The following is a 20,092-nucleotide window of genomic DNA, read 5'->3' as shown; positions in this document are numbered from 1 at the left end:
GAATTTCTCATTATTGCACATCAGTTGATTCATTGGCTTAGCAATTTAGTTTTCCGAGTCCAGGGATGCTAATATATTGTGTATACGTGGTGATCTATTATTGTGGGGTTTTTTATGCTTATTAAGTTTAGACCCGCTTTTATGGAAATTAATGTCCCAAACTTCTTTAGCAGGAGATGTGACTGAAGCTTGAATTGTCAATTTTAAGTCACATCCTAGCTTGGGCTGGAGGCCAAAAAACAAACCTGCTTCATAGAACAGGAATTGTTTTTCAGGATTCTGTTGAAAATCTATTTATTATAAAAACTTTCAAATATACAGAAAAACGGAAAGAACTGTGATGTGAACACTTACATCTACTTCCTGGTCCTGTCAATGACATTGTGCTCGCTCTATTTTTATCACACATCTAGCCACCTAGTGGTTCTACCCATCTACAGAACCATCTTCTTTGATACATAAAGTAGAATTTTTGAATAAACTTAGGAATGATAATAAAGAAGTGCTGATATTTTAAAGGTCTACTAAAGTTTGGCCTGAGCACAGTCAGGGTTAAGAAAAATCCATAGAAGACTGCAGAGCATCAGGACTTTGTAAAGAAAACTTGCTTTATTTTAATCCCCTGGAGTCTTCCAAAAGTGTTTACCTTTTAACCATCCACCAAACAGTTCAACTATTTTCTTATTGGTGCAAAAAAACCAAAATCATAAATTAACAACACTGTGTTTTACGTTTCATCATATATGTAGAAATTAATCAAATACAGCCCCAAATGAAAGCAATGATTCAAGCTAAAATTTAAAAAAAAAAAAAGGATTTCTTACAAATACCATTTCTGAGCTCCTTGTTTTTAATACTTTTAAATGTCCTTAAGATACAAAATAATGGATAATTTTGTGAATTCTCAAAATTTTTGTTTGCTTGTTTGGTTTTGATTAGAAAAGTCATTCAAAACATTGATTGATAGCTAAGCCTCTGGGCCCCTTCATTCTCAGACGTGAAATAGTCCCCTGTTTCTAACCTAGCCATGAAGGTCAGGTTGCAGATTGTAACAAGTACATCGCCAAGCCAGCTACAGATGTTTCAAAGATTAGTAACTGGATTCACAGGGAAGTCAGAATGACCTGTGTATTCTGGAAATCAGAGCCTCATCCCTTACATAGACATCTTCATGAAAACGTCAATTACTTTTGAACAAGTACAGTAAAAGATGGATATTATGAAGCCCAAAAGCAAAGGATATATCAAATTTAAACTGTACCTTGACATTTGGTGATACAAGAAGAATAAAACATTTTTCTATCAAGAAAAATCCATGGATTCCTCCAATGAGTCCCAACAGTTTCCAAATGTGACCTTTGCTTTCATGGAAATGCCCAGACTCTGAGGCTTCCTGCTTATGTAAACCAAGGACCTAAAAAAAAAAAATTAAAAAAAATAAGAGAGAGAGAGACATAAAGAAATAACTTTTGATGATTTAAATATTAATTAGTAGGTCCAGTATTGAATATATTCAACTTTCATTGTGGGGCACCCCATGACAACTGAAATAATTCGAAGCCCAGTTTGCTTTTAGATGTATAAATGCTTCCACCACAGGGTTTAATTCCCGTCAAATAAAATGTGTACAAGATGAAAGAAGGGAGAGCTGTGAGTAATTTCTGCTTATGAACACAATAAAGCCCAAGCTTATTTCAGCAAGTGGCCTAAATTTTCATACATTCTTAGTCCTTTCGCTGAATTGTTTTCCAGGAGTTCAAAAATATCTGCACAGCAATGCCTTGTAGCAAGTCACTGTATTTTATATCCAGAACAAATACAAAGGTACATTTCATCTGGCCTTTATTTTCCCCATGCCCCACTGAAATTAAAGAATATTTTTAATAATTGTTCAGAGAAGTAAAAAATCTGCCTGAAAGACATTTTCGGTTCAAGGCATACTATATGCCCGGCAATACTGTCAGCAACCTGAGACAGAAAAGGATACAGGAAAAGCATTAGGAATTTTCCTCTAGTTGACTCATCTATTGGTTGACTCACTACATTGGTTGACCTCATAATCTCTTATGAGCTAGTAATCATTATGTATCATATTCCTTTCCCAGGAGATGGCAATTTAAGAACTAGCTCAGTGGTTTCCACATTTAGGGTGTTACTGACCATTAAAAAAAGAGAAAAACAAGATTATATATGCACATATTTTATATGTATATATTTATACGTATATGTATGCAATAGATATTTATGTGTGCAAACATATATTTACACACAAGTGCATGAATGAGCATATACATTGAGTTACAAAAACCAACATATGTTGGTCAACTTTTTCTTTTGGTAAAGACATTAACGGATGCCCACCTAATATTTGTAATTATGACATAATAAAGAGGTAATATGCGAATTGACCATCACACCCTCGCATAAGATGGCTCGCAGAGGAGGGCAGGTGAGGGCAATCAGGCCAGCAGGGGAGTGTAGTTGGGGGTGACCAGGCCAGCAGGGGATGGGAATTGGGGGTGATAGGGCCAGCAGGGAGCAGTTAGGCATCAATCAGGCTGGCAGGGGAGCAGTTAGGGGGTGATCAGGCTGGCAGGGAGAAGCTGTTAGGAGCAATCAGGCAGGTAGACAGGCAGGGGTTGGGAGCCAGCAGTCCCAGTTTTGTGAGAGGGAGTCTGACTGCTGGTTTAATCAGACATCCCCAGAGGGGTTCCAGATTGGAGAGGGTACAGGCTGGGCTGAGGGACAACCCCCTCACCCCCAGTGCACAAATTTCGTTCACCAGGCCTCTAGTTATTTCATAACATAGAGAATATTGTAATATCAGAGAACAGGAAAGAAACACAGTCCTGGAATAAAATGCACATCTTTAAGTGGAATAAATTTAGCTAAATGGCATTTTTGGGGGGTCATTTCTCTGCAGCCCTTTGAACACTTGTCATGGATCACATTCAGGAACCTCACTGCTTTTTTAGCTTTCCACCACCTTTGTACTGCATCTTCCTCTTCCCAATAACGTTCGTCCTCGTCTGGCTCCTTGAATAAAACAGCCTTCCGAAGTTCATGAAACCCAGCTAATCTTTTCAGTTCCCCTCATGCCTTGTTTCTGCAGAGCCAGTCCACAGTCCCACCCACACCAATCCACCCCTGCTGCCTGGAGCGATGTCACCCTGACCTGGGGAGACCCAGGAGGCCTTCAGATCCTTTTGCCGTTTCCCTGGATCCTGGGAGCAAACAACTCTGCAGCCACTGCAGTGACCTAGAAAAAGGCCTCGGCCACCGCCTCAAGCCAAGAAGCCCTGAAATATTTCCAGAAAATTAGATTACAGGGGAAATTAAAACTAATAATGGTTTGTTTCATTTCTCCAATGCTCAACTGGCAATTTTCAGAATGTCTAATATTATTGAGCCTCTAAGCAACAAGAGTGACCCTGTAGGAAAGTGCCAGAGGCGCGTGGAAAATTTTAACATCTCAGACTTTCTGAGAGGATGGATCATTTGTTCATCACAAGAGATTTCAGAGGAAATGGACACCCTCATCTGAAGACCCTTCTGCCTGAACTCGTTTGCATCTCAGGTCCTAGTCCTTCCATTTCTGACAAATAAAGAGCCTTAAAACACTTCAACAGAGAGCCAACTTCCTGGTGCTTCCACTTTTCTTACAGGAAATCTGTACATTCTCCATCGGGCATGGTGGTCCAAATGAGGAGAGGTTAATGATGCCACTATTACAGAGGTACAGGTGAAGTCAAGGGTGCGGAATAATGAGACAACCAGAAACCTGCCAACCCAGGAAACCATTAGCACTCGGGGATGAAAAGGCAAAGGTTGGAAGTAATGTTGCTGAAGCTCAGTGGGAGGCGGAGCTGGGAAGAGGCCTCCATGGGAGCTGTAGGACTGCAGGTTGACTGCTGCTTCTACACCGGCCATTTTCAACCTTTGTCGCCTCATGGCACGTACACTAATGACCAAAATTCTGGGGCACAACAAAAAATAGGTATAATTTCGATTCATTCACACCAAATGGCTATTGTGTTGGCTGTTGTCATTTTTTTATTTGACAATCTAAGGGGAAAGAGGTCGGTATCCCTGACTAAATATTGCAGCTTTTAAAAATTACAATTTAAATTGCAATGGCACATGGGTTGGAAGTCGCTGTTCTAGAGCAAGTACCAGAGCCAGGAGGGGGCAGGAAGATACACGCCTGCCCCTCACGCCTCCTCCCCTCACTTTCTGTTGGGCCTCACATTGGCTGAACCCAACAACAATAACAGCCTGCGAGGGGCCTGAGGAGGTGCAATCTTCCCAGCACAAAAGACAGCGAGAAGGGCAGAGAATGAAACCGATGAGTTTGGGGGGCACTGGGGAAAGCCAGTGTGATGCTTACAGCCCATTCATCTTTATTTACAGGTAATTAGTAAGTGCTTACTGAATTTTTCTTAGTAGGAATCTACATCTGGTCACCTTTTATTTATTTATTTCAAAAATAAGCATAGCGTGGTGAACATAATAATTGGTCATCTCTTTTTTCCTACACATGTTTTGCAGACATAATATGCATTTCCAAGGAAAACACTGGCCACTATGCCTACTCATCCAAGGTGCTGTGAAATCTTGCATAAGTACCTCCAATTGCTAAACTTAAGGAGAAATTGGACCTACTCTATCTGACATGGAAGGAAAAAAAAAAAGCTTACCTGAGGGATAAGGTGGAGCAGAGCATCCCCAGAGAGTGTCCCAACAGCCAGGCCCACAAACAGCTGTAGGATGAGCCTGTAGTTCTCCCCGCAGCTGTGGAAGAGGATCAGCGCTGTCCCGAGCATGGAGCCCAGTGTGAGCAGGGCCACAGCCACCGTGCTGTAGCCGTATTCTAAGTGGGAAGGAGAATGCGAAAGCAGTCAGTGCTCACGCCCTCTGCGAGTGCCTCAGCTGGTGCGAGTGACAGAATAATCTGTCTTACTGTACAGTCCATAGGGCTATGAAATTGTTTATGTGTTATACTGGGTAAAATGTTTTCATTTTTAAGAATGAGAAGATTTGCCTTAACCGGTTTGGCTCAGTGGAGAGAGCCAGGTTCGATTCCAGTCAAGGGCATGTGCCTTGGTTGCGGGCACATCCCCAGTAGGGTGTGTGCAGGAGGCAGCTGATCAATGTTTCTCTCTCATCGATGTTTCTAACTCTCTATCTCTCTCCCTTCCTCTCTGTGAAAAAAAAAACACACACCAATAAAATATATTTTTAAAAAATCAATAAAAAGATATTTTTTAAAAAAAAGAATGAGAAGATTTTCACCAAACATCCCTGCTGCTTTAAAATTACCCCAATGACCTCTTATTAAAAAAGAACTGTGGGCCCGAGCTGGTGTGGCTCAGTGTCAATCCATGAACCAGGAGGTCACGGTTCGATTCCTGGTCAGGGCACATGCCCAGATTTGGGGCTCGATCTTCAGTAGGGGGCATGCACCAGGAGGCAGCCAATCGATGTTCCTTTCTCATCGATGTTTCTCTTCCTCTCACTTGCTCTTTCTCTAAAATCACTAAAAACATATTTTTAAAAGAATCACTGTGGCAAGCAAGGACCTAGCTCACCTTCCACTCCCAAGATATTAATTTCTCTCACTTTAAACCACCACCTCCATGGACAGGTAGTGGTAACGATACCCATCTAATCACACTTAAGCCTTTCAAAGGCAAGGCGGCAGTGTTATGATGGGAGCATGCTGTTTGGGCCCATGGAGACCTGTGTTTGTATACAAAGTGAGTACTTTCTTCCAGAGGTTCTCAAAACTATTTGTAATGTCAAGAGTGTTTATTATTCTCAATGACTAACATGAGTGTTTGCGTTGGTAAAATCTGACCAATGAATGTGTAGCAGTTGGTAATAAACTTGGACAACCTACATTTTGGATTATTGCAATAATATTTTGTAACCTCTAAATTTATTCCATGTTTCTAGATTCTAGATTTTTTGAAAAATATTCAGAAAGTACAATTTTTAAATTATTCAAACAAAAACAAATGTGTATGTGGGGAGAAGCCAGAGAAGAGGGAAGAAAGAGTAAGATTAATAGAGAGAAAAACGGCTTTCAGATATAAATGATTTGGAGAAAAAGTGTTATTCAAGCCACCATTTCCCTTTGGTTGCAGATACTCTGCTTTCTACTTACTTAGACATTATTAGTAAGTCATGGAAAGCTTGTTTATAAACAATAAAGGAAGGTAATTACCAAATTAAACTGTCATTTCCTTTAGTGACTACATACAAATAAATAATAAGTTAAATCAAACAATATAGTTATATTCTTTAAAGTCCATTGTAGATTTTAAGAAACTATCACCTTAAAGCTAGCTATCACATAAAATAGCCTATTCTCATTATTCTTGTTCTGTTCTGGAACATTCACCCTCTACATTAGATCATATTAATGATTCTAGCTGATAACATGGTAATAGGCTTGTGATTTTTAAGATGACCTTTACTGAATTATAAGTTCTAATTATAATTATGACTTACTGAATTATAAGTTCTAAATTATATAGGAGTGTAGTATTAAAATAGAGTTGGTGGTATATTCAGAGAAGGCAAAAAACTTTTAAACTTTGATTTTCTCACTCTCATCACCATTCTTTCACTGCTAGGAATCTATTATAAAGTGGTTGTTATTCAATGGATATAGAGGTTCAGTTTTGCAAGATAAAAAAATTTTAGAAATCTATTGTACAACAATGTGAAAATACTTAATACCACTGAACTGTAGATACTACATTTAAGAATGATTAAGATGATAAATTCATGTGTGTGTGTGTGTGTGTGTGTGTGTGTGTGTGTTTTACCACAATTAAAGTTTAAAAAATGATAAAAATGGTTTGGAATGGTCATACACCTAGAAGTATTATTCTGTTCTAATTTAGCAAAAATACCTATGTTATAAAAAAGATTCCTAGAGACATTTAACCAAGTTTCATATCCCATTCTTCCACAAATAGATTCTATGTGGGAACGTAATACATAAAGACTTTTGAAGTTTAATATGAGAACCTGGGTTCCTAATAAAATTCAAAGTTGCCACATTTTTAGGGTAGCTACAAAAGATCATAAAATGACAAGAACTCACAAAGACAAATTAGGGTCTAACATTTCTGAGGTAAAAGGCAAAGTTTCAAGTTCTGCAATCCTTCTCCCCCTCACCTGCCTTGTCCTGAGGGCAGCTACCAGGTGGTATGGGAAGAGGATGAACATTTCCTAACTTTAGAGTTTATAGATGTTTTTATGTCCTCTGCGAGCCAGATCTCACCTGCTCCCATATGGCAAGGACAGCCTGAAAACCATAAAGTCTCTGACTTTTGTGGCCATCGGACTCTGCTAACTAACTTACCCCAGTTCCCTTGGCGTCTTGATTGGAGTCAGGTGACTGACAGACAGGTGCTATGTAAATGTTTCTCATCGTTACAACAGAACTTAACATAATAGGATGATTGGACTTTGGGTGGTGGGCACACAAAGCAACTTACAGATCATGAGTCACAGAAATGCACACTTGAAACCTATATGATCTTACTAACCAATGTCACTCCAATAAATTTAATTTAAAAAAGAATAGAATAGCCCGGCCAGGATTGCTCAGTGGTTAAGCGTTGACCTATGAACCAAGAAGTCACCGGTTTGATTCCCAGTCAGAGCACATACCCAAGTTGTGGCTCAATCCCTAGTAGGGGGCGTGCAGGAGGCAGCTGATTGGTGATTCTCTCTCATCACTGATGTTTCCATCTTTCTCCCTTCCTCTCTAAAATCAATAAAAATATATTTTAAAGAGAACATAAATTCTTAGCCATTCCCGAGCAGCTACTTTGCATGGGTCTGAACCTTGATTTGTACATGGTAATAATGCTTTTTCCTGGAAACTGAATTGGAGGTGATGCTTAGAGATTGAATTTCACCACACTGTTTTCATAATAACATCTCCCTGTGTCCTTCCCTCTTCATCTTATATTTCTGTAATTTCAAAAGGCCAATACAAACCTTACCCTTTTGTTATATAATGCAACATTTTTAAATTGAGAACACTAATGTTCTCTAGTGAGTGTGATTTGTTTGAATGTTTGAATTTTTCTTAGAAAGACTGTTCCGTGGAAGGGTCTAGAAGGTCATTAGAAAGATAAAAACTTTTCCATGAATCTGCAGTTCATCAACCCATCCCCAGGGGCCTGTGTGTACCAAACACTGTGACACGAGGTGGAATACAGACATGCTCATGGAAGCTCTAGGTGCCATAGTTTGTCTGCCTCATCATTTCTGAGTCATCATTGACCACGAGGTGCTGAATTATTTAGCTGCTCACTTTTAAGAAAGCCTTCTCCCTCTCAGTAAATGTGGAGTTTTAGCTATGTAGGCCTGGCATGTTTTTGTTCACCTAAAATCTTCAAATGAGTCTCTTGATGCTGCAGAATCTACTGTGAGTTAGAAGTGAGTAGCCAAACATTTCAGCTTTTATGGGCACTGCAGACTATCTCAAAGAAAAAGAAAGGTTACTCTGAAAAAAACATATATAAGTCCCCTAGGTTAATGGTAATATTTTAAAGGTTGCATATGTTAGCTCAAATTTTTTTATCCATCATGGATGTTCTTAGGCAACCTTTTTTTTCTTTTAAATATACAGTGCTTTAAATTACAAAATGCAAATTTGTACATATTATCTCATTTGAACCTCACAGGTACCTTTTTAAGCCTTACAGTAGGGTTCACCTACTGCCCTGATCCAATGGGATACAGGCGAGTGCACTGCTGGGGGTGCCAGCCAGGTCTGGGGGGCTGGTACCTGCCTGCACTGGTCACCATCATGCCAGATCAGCCTCTTCGGTGTACCCCAGTGTGCCTTTGTTTTTTGTTTTTTGTTTTGCATGTGCCCTGATGTGTGAAAGGATGGGAAGCCTGTAGGACATCACTGCTTTCCCACTGTGCAGAACAAGAGATGGGCTCCGGGAAATAAGGAGATTGCTGAAGATCACAGAGTTGGCTGGGGATGGAAGCCATGACTCAACTCTGCATTTCTGATTCCAACATTCCGTGTGTTCCTTCTCTCATACCATGCCACCTCTCAGCTATGCACTTCCGATTTGGTCTATAAGTCCGATAGAGGGGACCAAATCAACTTTCATAAACTGTATACAAGATGTAAATATTCATTGAAAGCTAGCATAGCACAGTGGTTAAAAACAATGACTGGGGTGGTGAAGGCCTGGGGCAGGGACAGGGGACAGGCTAGAAAAGGTCAATGGGTGGGAACGGGGGAGGGGACATAGGTAATGTTTTCAACAATAAAGTTTTTTTTTAATAAAAATAAAAGTAAACAATGACTCTGGGACCAGGTTCCCTGGGTTTGAATCCCTTACCAGAGGTGTGTCCTTGGGCAAGTCACTTAACCTCTATGTGCCTCAGTTTCCACATCTGTAAGATGGGGGGTAATTATCTCGCTCATGGTGATGTTGTGAGGATGGCATGAGTTGATACATGTAAAATGCTTAGGACAGTGCCTGGATCATAGTAAGGACCCTGTGTTCACGGTTATTATCACACATATTGGGTGCATTCACTTTCTGAGGGAAGAATCCGATCTTACTCTCCAGAGTGGTCGGCGGAAGGTTTGCTTGCTGGTCCTTGGGCAGCTGGCAAGAGCAGCTGAGCAATTGCTGGATGATTCCTGGACTCATTTGCTTAAAGTCCTCCTTAGAAATAGCTGAAAGGCTATTCTGTAGAAATATCTCCACGAGTTGCCCAGCAGAGAAGCAAGTCTGTGTGGGAAAAACATACATTGTTACTAACCTCAGCACACAAACTCACCATCAGTTGGCCTTCTAGCTAAAATGGACACATGAAGCCGTAGCATTTAGCATTTACATACCAGCTAGTTGACACAGCATTTGTCAATTGACATCTCTTCTCCACAGATACTATTGTTTTTATCTACTGATATTTACATAAATCTTTGCAATTTTTATATTGTATAGACATAAGAGATGAGGATTATAAATAAACAGGCCTCTAAAAATTGCCACAAGGCATTTGTCTATCTCAGAAGTGTTAAGGGTTGGTTTTGTGTATCAAAAATTACATTAAAAAGTTTTATTTTTTTAATTTTTAAAAAAAATACATTTCTTTATTGATTTCAGAGAGGAAGGGAGAGGGAGAGAGAGAGAGAGAGAAAAAAAAAAAAACATCAATGATGAGAGAGAATCATCGATCAGCTGCTCCAGCACGTCCCCCACTGGGGATCGAGCCTGCAAACCAGGCATGTGCCCTTGGCCGGAATCGAACCTGGGACCCTTCAGTCCATAGGCCAACGCTCTATCCACTGAGCCAAACCAGCTAGGGATAAAACGTTTTAATATGTGGGTGAGAGTGGTGCATAGTTCCACGGGCGCAGAGGGGTGTCTTCTATTGAAATAAGACTCCATTACAATGCCTTTGTGATCTTTAGTTACAATCAGTCAGGATTTTTTTTTTTTCAAATTAGTAATTTAAAAGCCTTGTCTCTTCAGAGCCAATTATCTTCTCCTTTCTGTTCCCCTCTGCAGATATCTATTATTTTTCAGTCTGGCCCTTTCTCTGATAGAAAACACCTGGACATAGAAGCCCCAGCTCTGAAGTGAACTTTCAGTCCCAAACCCCAAGACTGAGCTGATTCTGCAAGTCCTGACAGATCTGACGGCTTCAGCAGAGCCACAGGGGGCTCTCTCGGGTCAGACACCCATCCAGTTCAATAAGTTTTGCCCAGGAGACAGGAGGTGGGATCATGCTGCTTAACCACGGCTGCCAGCCTCATTCCTGTGGCAGAGGAAGGTGTTCCCCAGCAAGCAACGGGGCAAGAACCCAAAAAGGTATCTGCTACAAGAAGCAACATCAGAAAACTAAACGTGATTTTTTTCTCCTTGTCAAAATAAAAAAATCACCAGAGACTATTCTCTTTTGTATCATTTGTTACTAATGGAATATAATTGCTTCATTAAAAATACTGACAACCAAAAGAGAAACTAGCAACAAACTTTGGTAATGAATCCCCCATAATAAATATTCTTATTGGAGGATGTCTAACTGGTAAGTAAAAGAGTGGAGAGGAAAACAGGAACAGAATGCCATGGACCTTTCCCCAGTTCGTTGTCAAGAAATTGAATATTCTATTGTAAGCTTCTGTACCCTTGACCTTTATTTGCTGTTTCTGTGCTATTTAGGTCACTGTTTTACATTTCTTCTGAAATCACTAACAGGAATGTTCTTAAAAGGCAATGCATTATATTCTATAACATTTTAAAAACAATACATTTTTTATTAAAAAGAAACTTGAATAAATATTTGGATTACTCAGACAATGACCTTTAAATTTTCTTTATTCCTTTAGAGAAAACTTCAAAATATATGTATACTTGAGTTTATATCAGACATCTACGGTAACTTTACAAACATATTCTAAAGTAATGGTTTGTGAACCCCTTGGAGGGGGTTTTAAAGGCAGTGCTGGGTTCATTCTCAGAGTTTACGACTCAGTAGATCCTGGGATGGGCCCTGAGAACTGGCATTTCTAACAAGGTGCCAGGTGATGCTGATGTCACTGACCCAGGGACAACACTCTAAGAACCACTGTTCTAAAATAGGAAGGATTGCCCTAACCCATTTGGCTCAGTGGATAGAGCGTTGACCTGCAGACTGCAGGGACCCAGGTTCGATTCCAGTCAAGGGCACATGCCTGGGTTGCGGGCTTGATTCCCAGTAAGAGGCATGCAGGAGGCAGCAGATCAATGATTCTCTCTCATCATTGATGTTTCTATCTCTATTAAAAAATAAAATAAAATAGGAAGGATCCTCAGATCTAGTCTCCTATCTTAGGGTCTCATCCAGAGGCACAAGGAAGGTGATATGTTGTGGCAGAGGAGAATTGTAGAAGAGGTTGTTTGGTTAATTTTGCATAGTTAGCACAGAAAAATGATTATTATTGTTCTTAGAAAATGCATACCTTAAGTAATTTTTATAAAATAACCTTAGTTAGTTTGGCTCTGTAGATAGAGCATTGGCCTGCGAACTGAAGGGTCCTGGGTTCGATTTTGGTCAAGGGCACGTACCTTGGTTGCAGGCTTCTCCCAGCCTGAGCCCGGGACATGCAGGAGGCAACCAATGGATGTGCTTCTCTCACATCGATATTTCTCTCTGTCTTTCCTTCTCTTCCACTCTCTCTAAAAAATCAATGGAAAAATATCCTTGGGTGAGGATTTAAAAGAAATCATAACCTTAGCCCTGGAAGCTTTTAAAGAGACTTCACAAACAAGGATTAATATAAGCATTAACTCTTGTCACCTTCAGTTGACTATAATAAGCATTGAAAGAGTCCATGTAAATAGATACCTTTTAAGAGAAAAGTAAAAAAGTGACAGAAATTCATTTTTTAAAGCATATAAAAGTAAAAATACATGATGCTGCCCAATCATGCATTCATCACTTATGGGAACAGCATTCAACAGTGTTAAGAATATGTGAGGAATTGTACTCTTTTAAAATACAGATTGTGCTCAGTAAGAATATCAGAGATACAAATAACAAAAGCAGCTTTTAGTTATTTAAATCAACATTTTCTAAGTAATAGCATAGTTGTTAAGGGCACTGAATATGCTATCAGGCAACCTATGTAATAATCCTCAGTTCCTGTGAATTTAAGTACTTACTTATTAGCCCCATGCCTCCATTTCTCACCTGTAAAATGGATTAATCTGACCTAACCTCTCATAGTTATAATAATAATTAAATGAGGCAGTGCAGGTGAAAGAGCAGTGTCTAATACATAGTAAGTACTCAATATATGTAAGCCGTTATCATAGAATATCAATTTTTTTCTATTTTAAATGATTAGGGCAGGGAAGGATTCCATGGTCAAAGTTTGAGAAATACTAGATTAAAAAAGAATAAAGAAGTTTATTTACTAAAGGACTTCCCAAAAACAGTGCAATGTGTTATCTCCAGTATTTCCCAAGCTCATTTGATCATAGCACCCATTTTTAAGAAGCATCACAGTACACTAGTGAATGTATTTTGGAATACAACTTTAAGAAATATGGAGTGTTTATAAGATCACATATCACCTTTTCTCAAAAACCATTTCAATGCTACCTACTATACAAATATTTCTCTGTTGCTCACAGCCCAAAGTAATCTCTTTATATTCTAATCTAAATTAATCTAATCTAAGTTTAAACTATTCATTCATTAGTATTATAAGTATTTATGTAATGTCTATATCCCCCCACTACTCTGTAAGCCTGCAAGCTCCATAGGAGCTGTGACTGTTTTTGTTCAATTCCATATCCTTAATGCCCACAATAGTGATTGGCACATAGTAAAGGCTTAATATATGTACATTGAAATAATTATTCATGCATTCAACATAGACCCAAGGGAGGAAAGAGTAGTATATCTTATTCTCTTAAAAATCGTGACCTCATGTTTATGTTTGCAGAGAGCCACTTATAGAAGGGGGGAAAAAATGACCATTCTGTGGAAACTAGGGGCCCGGTGCACAAATTCGTGCACAGGGTGGGGCGGGGGGGGGGGGCAAGATTCCCTCAGCCCGACCTGCACCCTCTGTCATGTTCCGGGACCCTGGCCGCTCCGGGCCTAGGTGCAGGCCTACAGGCTTGGGGCGGCCTGGCTCCTGAGGCCCCATTTTATCAAGAGAACAAAGTTGGCGTTAGTTACAGCCCTCACCAAACCCAGTACAGTGCGTCTGTGCGTACAACTGCCTCGTTCATGTGCCTGCTTCACCCTACTGAATTACTAACATCTTGAGGACATAGCTCTGTCTTATCCTGTTTCACCTTCAATGCCTGGCTTGGTGCCAGGGACCTGGGAGTGTTTGCTGAGTGAGTGAGTGAGTGAGTGAGTGAGTGAATAAATGAGTAAGTGAATGAGTGAATGAATGAACAAATTAAGTGAATGAGCAAGCGACTATGGGGGACCCTGCTCCCAGCTGCCTGGCGCCTGCCCCGGGAAGTTCCCACCCCACTCCCGACTGCTCAGCACCCCACTCCCAGCTGAGTAGTTCCCGCTTTGCTCCCGGCTGCCTGGCGCCCACCCTGGGAAGTTCCTGCCCTGCTCCCAACTGCCCAGCGCCCACTCCTGGCTGAGTAGTTCCCACCCCGCTCCAGGCTGCCTGGCGCCCACCCCGGGAAGTTCACGCTCCACTCCTGGCTGCCCAGTGCCCCGCTCCCAGCTGCGTAGTTCCGTCCTGGCTCCCAGCTGCCCAGCGCCCTGCTCCCGGCTGCCCGGCGCTCATCCCAGGAAGTTCCCGCCCCACTCTCAACTGCCCAGCACCCCACTCCTGGCTGCATAGTTCCCACCCTACTCCCGGCTGCCCAGTCCCCCAGCCCCTCCTTCAGCAGAGGCCAGATCGCCGGGGGCAACCCAAGCCTCCAACTCCATGGCCACCGCCATCTTTGTTGGGTTAATTTGCATATCACTCCGATTGGCTGGTGGGTGTGGCTTGAGTGTAGTGGAGGGATGGCTAATTTGCATGTTTCTTTTTTATTATATTAGATAGAATATTCTTACATTTAAGAAAAATACATATTATTCTTTAAGGTTTCTACAACTCTTATGCCACTTTCAGAGCTGGGATTTCTTTGACAGTGGCAAATGAAGATATAAGAGGAATAATGACAATACCTGATCCCAGGAAATTGGACCATCCACTGACTCTTGGTTCATGGATACAGATAGATTAGGGTAACTCCCATCATGAATTGTTACATTGTTTTTTTTCCTTTGAAGCTGATGGACTTGATCTTTTCTGTTACAGGTAACTTTGGTCCAGAGAGTGTTTAGGAGTTGGTCTAGTTCTAGAAATTTTATACAAAGTCAGTGTCACATAGAATAAAGACAGGTCAATTTCAGAATAATCACAATTTCACATGACCACAGCATTGATATTTTATTAAGTAAATTTAGTTCTAATGAAAAGAAAATTTTATTTTGAACAATAATAAATAACATTTATACTTCACATGGATATTGGTTCCTTCACAAGATCTTGGCTAAGCTTTGGGGCTGAACCAAACATATATATATATATATATATATATATATATATATATATATATATATACTAGTATACTAGTATATCTCTTGGAGAAGATGAAATAAGCAATTCCACCAATGGAGTGCCTTCCATTGGGCCAACTAATTCTTTTTATAGATGTTCCCTACAAAAAGGTAAATAAAAGATGAAACTGGCCTAATCCTTAGAAATTTATTCCCCTGAGACACTACACAACTTTAAGTTGACTAAAAACTTTAATGTACTTAAATCAATCAAATTATTTTTCTCTTAAGTGTTCATGCAAAAAAGAGACAGGAAATGAAAAAATGTTGAGGTTGTAGAGACAAATTAGAACTTCTTTTCTAATACTACTGTGGTATGGTTATCAGTTCATAGATTACAGTTAAGTTTCCCTCGGTACAGCTGTCAGCTTGTACAAATTGATACAGAGAATAATTACGTATAATGGTGAAATTCTTTGAATTTATTCATCTTTTTACTTGTGAATAAAATATCTCTGGTATTTTCCTAAGTGTTGCCATCAGTGGTAGAAAAAAACTGCAAACTAATGTTACTACAATATTTTATTTTAAACTAGAGGCCCGGTGCACAAAAATTTGTGCACTCGGGGGGAAAGGGGGTTCCTCAGCCCATCCTGTGCCCTCTCCCAGTCTGGGACCCCTCGGGAGATAATGACCTGCTGGCTTAGGCCTGCTCCCGGGTGGCAGAGGGCAGGCCCAATCCCTGGATGCAGCCCCTGGTCGGGCTCAGAGCAGGGCCGATTGGGGAGTTGGGGCGCCGCCCCCTGACACACACAGAGCAGGGCCCATCAGGGGGGTTGGGGCTCCATACCCTGTCACACACAGGGCAGGGCCCAACAGGGGGTTGAGGAGCTCCCCCCTCTCACTCACAGAGTAGGGCCAATAGGGGAGTTGGGGCACCGCCCCCTGTTACACACAGAGCAGGGCGGATCAGAGGGTTGGGGCGTTGCCCCCTGTCATGCACAGAGCAGGGCCCATCAGGGGGTTGGGGAGCTCCCCCCGTCACACACAGAGCAGGGACCATCAGGGGGTTGAGGAGCTCCCTTCTGTCACTCACAGAGTAGGGCCGATAGGGGAGTTGGGGCACCACCCCCTGTCACACACACAGCAGAGCGGATCAGGGGGTTGGGACGTCGCCCTCCATCACCCACAGAGCAGGGCCGATCAAGGGGTTGGGGCGCCGCCACTGTCACACTCAGGGCAGGGCCGATGGGGAGGTTATGGCTCTACCCTGTCACACACAGAGCAGGGCCCGTGGGGAGGGGGGGGTTGGGGCGCCACACCCTGTCACACACAGAGCAGGGCCGATCAGGGGGTTTGGGCGCTGCCCCCCATCACACTGATCCGGTGCCAGGAGGCCTCTCGGCTCCGCTGATCCCAGTGCTGGGAGGCATATTACCCTTTTACTATATAGGATAGAGGCCTGGGGGCCGGCTGGTTTGCCCTGAAGGGTGTCCTGGATCAGAGTGGGGGTCCCCACTGGGGTGCCTGGCCAGCCTGGATGAGGGGATGATGGCTGTTTGCAGCTGGTCACACCCCCTTCAGGGTGGGGGTCCCCACTGGGGTGCCTGGCCAGTCTGGGTGAGGGGCTGAGGGCTGCTTTCAGGCTGGCGATTGTTGATTGAAGCTCCCAACGGCTCCTTTTTTTAATTTTATTCTGGGCCAGCTTTAGCTCTGGCTCTAGCTCTGAGAGCAGGTATCTGGTTTGTTTCGGTTCTATAATCGAAACAATGTATAACTTCAGCTCTGAGATCCCGGGCCTATATTTGTTAGAATGTTTCAAACTGCCAGCTCAGAGGCCGGAAAGTCAGGCGGGGAACGTTGGAGTCTGCAGTCCCAGGAGCAAGCAAGCCTCATGTTCGCTTACAGCTGCCTGGCTGCCGGCCGCCATCTTGGCTGACAGTTGATTTGCATAAGGATATGCTGATTAGCCAATGGGAAGGGTAGCGGTTGTACGCCAATTACCATGTTTCTCTTTTATTAGTGTAGATGACCAGTTTTCAACAACAAAAAATCATGAGACTTGCAAAGAAATGGGAAAGTGTGACACAGAACTTATGTTAAAGTTCAAATGAAAATTTTGGAGTTGGAGAATACAATAATTGAAATGAAAAATTCACAGCATATTTGAGTAGCTCACAGCATATTTGAGATGGTAGAAGAAAGAATCATTGACATACACACAATTTCCATTTTACAGAAACAAAAAAAAACAAAAACCATGTTTAAATTAGGGAAATGTCAACATTAATGGAAATTTTTACATTAAGGAATCATTAACGTGATATTAGTAATAAGGTGATTTAAAAAAATTCTTTTAGTTTATATACTAGTAGAAATATTAAGATTGATTATTTGCTTCAAAATAGTCAAGTAATGAGAGAGGATGGAGGCAAATATAAGAATATCCAATTGATGTTAATTACTGAGGCTAGATACTGTGCCTATGTGGGTTAATTATATTATTGTTTATACTTTTGTTTATGTTTAAGAATCTCTATGATAAAAAAAAATTAATAAACAACAACACTTAAAACTAGCATACTTCTTTTCCTCCCAACCCAAAATATAATCAATTGCAGTGGAGCTGTAGCTCAGAGGCGGCTGTTGGAGAAAATGTTTCATGACTCCTGTAATGAGTATCTAACTGAACTGAGATGGAATGGGGCTCTGAAATGGAATTGAATTCTCAAATGCAAAAGTGGCCGATTCTTTGGAGTGGTGAATAAACAATACCATATATAGATGATGTATTATAAAATTATACAACTGAAACTTATATGATTTTATTAACCAATGTCTCCCCAATAAATTCAATTTAAAGAAAACCTATTTGAAAAAATAATAACAAAAATAGACAATACAAGTCTAGAAATCACAGACTTGATTAACCCACAGAGGCCCACACGAAGACACATTATAATTAAAATGCCAAAATTTAAAGACAAAGAGAGAATCTTAAAAGCAGCAAGAGAATAGCATTAGTTATCTATAATGGAATTCCCATAAGACTATTAGATGATTTCTCAACAGAAATTTTGTAGGCCAGAAGGAAGTGGCAAGAAATATTCAAAGAGATAAAAAGCAAGAACCTACAACCAAGATTACTCTACCCAGCAAAGTCATCGTGTAGATTGGAAGGGCATATAAAGGGCTTCCCAGAGAAGAAAAAGCTAAAGGAGTTCATCACCACCAAACCAGTACTACATGAAATGTTAAAGGGTCTTCTTTAAGAAGAAGAACGGTCAGAAATATGAACAATAAAATGGCAATAAATAGTTATATATCAACAATTTAATCTAAAAAATATATACAAACAAGCAGAACAGAAACAGACTCATGGATACAGAGAACATTTTGACAGTTGCCAGATTGGAGGGGGGTTAGGGAGATACTTAATATCTCTTAAAAGCAATTATTTAGATGTTTTAACCAGGATTCATGATGATTAATATCTAAACAACTGGCTTTAACCTTACAGCACAGCTTGCTTCTAACTGTATTTTGTATTGTAATATGATGTCTCTTCCAATTTTTTTAGAGTAATCAAGCCCTTCAGTAGCATAGATTTTTACATTAAAATACTTGAAAAGTGGAATCATTGCATGCCTTCCCCTGAAATGGAAATTCTATTGCTAAAATTTCTCAACTCCTGGTTTTCATATCAAAATTATTCTCAGGATAATATGCCTTTCCTGGTTTCTTTCCTAGTCATGACAGCTAGGTAACACAGTTTCATTGTATTTCAACTTTCATTTTAACAGAACATGTAAATAAGTTGTAGAAAAACACATCTGTCATTCAATTTGTTGTACAAACATGTCCAGAGAAAGATCAACACTGAATTGTATGGCTACTAGTTCTTAATCCCTTCTTTCAGAATTGGGAGATTTATACAGGTCATGAGGGTATTGTTGCTCCCTTAGTAAATTCATATCTCCCTTTATGTTGTGACTTCCCAAGAGGAAGTGTGTTGGCAGCAGCACCAGCTATTATACAACACACCAGGATCCCTTGGTGTGCAAAGTTGGACATTTTGATGCATATTAAAAAAATAAGTCCTTGCATTTTTTAATGTCTTGCCAAGAACAATGAAATCTGCAAAACAGATATTCTGATTCTATTCCTGGCATCTTTGAGCCCCAAATACCTGGCAGTCATGGATGTAACCAAAATAGATATTTTATATTACTTTTATTTAAAATTAAATTACTTACATTTATGGTTACAAGTAAACTGCTACCCATGCTTTTGCACCATTTGGCATTCTACACAATGTTTCGCCACCCCTGTCTCAGCACTATGTACTAAATAGGAAAGTGTTCAGTCACTGTCATGGCAGATCATTAAAAACTCACTTTGGCTCTGCATTCATGATTTCATCATCACTGCCGAAATGAGCGAAGTCCATAGTTTTGCTTCAGCATCACATAAATATTATCATAGGATGCTTGTTAAAAAGATTACCTGAGCTGTCTTACTACAAACTAAGATAAAATGGTGTTTAAAATGTGCCTGACAAGCATCAGTTTTTCTTTTGACACAATTTGTTTAGTGGGTGTGACTTGGAAGTTAAATTAATGAAAAACATCCTTACCCGATAGGTGAAGAGTATTTGTACTATTCAAGGAACCGAAAATATATTCTGTAAAATAGTCTGGGGAAGGTAAGTTGCTTTGCCCCAGACATACACCTTGAAGAGACAAAGCAATGATTGTTGCCGCCAACTGAGGAAGCGTATTTTCATCAGCACCGTCACTGCTTAGTATCCCAGACTTTTTCTGCAGCATTTTGGTTCCCATACACTGAAATCAGATACAAAGTCAGATGAAAATTTTAACCTCTGCAGTCATTTTTTAAGTAAAACGTCTCTGGGATTTCCCCAAGGACAAGGACTAGTTCTTCATCTAAAAGAGGATTGAATTATTTGTGGAAACATGGCTACCATTGTTTTCTAGTCTGAGATATACCTCTATTT

General features: G+C 40.6%; 1 protein-coding gene across 8 annotated transcripts in view; it reads right to left on the bottom strand.

Annotated features, from left to right (window-relative positions):
- SLC39A12 (solute carrier family 39 member 12) overlaps nucleotides 1-20,092 on the bottom strand; it is a 71,200-nt gene that overhangs the window by 34,308 nt on the left and 16,800 nt on the right. For 5 of the 8 annotated variants that reach the window (XM_070408085.1, XM_070408104.1, XM_070408094.1 and 2 more), the window contains exons 4-9: nucleotides 19,712-19,919; nucleotides 14,701-14,873; nucleotides 12,111-12,221; nucleotides 9,617-9,788; nucleotides 4,698-4,870; nucleotides 1,262-1,414 (exon numbers count right to left, since the gene is read on the bottom strand). In XM_070408085.1, coding sequence (XP_070264186.1) covers nucleotides 1,262-1,414; nucleotides 4,698-4,870; nucleotides 9,617-9,788; nucleotides 12,111-12,221; nucleotides 14,701-14,873; nucleotides 19,712-19,919 — 990 coding nt within the window. The remainder of the gene's footprint in view (nucleotides 1-1,261; nucleotides 1,415-4,697; nucleotides 4,871-9,616; nucleotides 9,789-12,110; nucleotides 12,222-14,700; nucleotides 14,874-19,711; nucleotides 19,920-20,092) is intronic. The other 3 variants (XM_070408115.1, XM_070408133.1, XM_070408150.1) reach the window with 1 other exon arrangement.

Source organism: Myotis yumanensis, unplaced genomic scaffold, assembly GCF_028538775.1.
Source record: "Myotis yumanensis isolate MYYU_CA2020_CCGP unplaced genomic scaffold, mMyoYum1.0.hap1 SCAF_1, whole genome shotgun sequence".
Lineage (NCBI taxonomy): Eukaryota > Metazoa > Chordata > Mammalia > Chiroptera > Vespertilionidae > Myotis > Myotis yumanensis.
The sequence above is the reverse complement of the archived record's forward strand: the minus strand, read 5'-3'. Positions and strand labels throughout refer to the sequence as shown.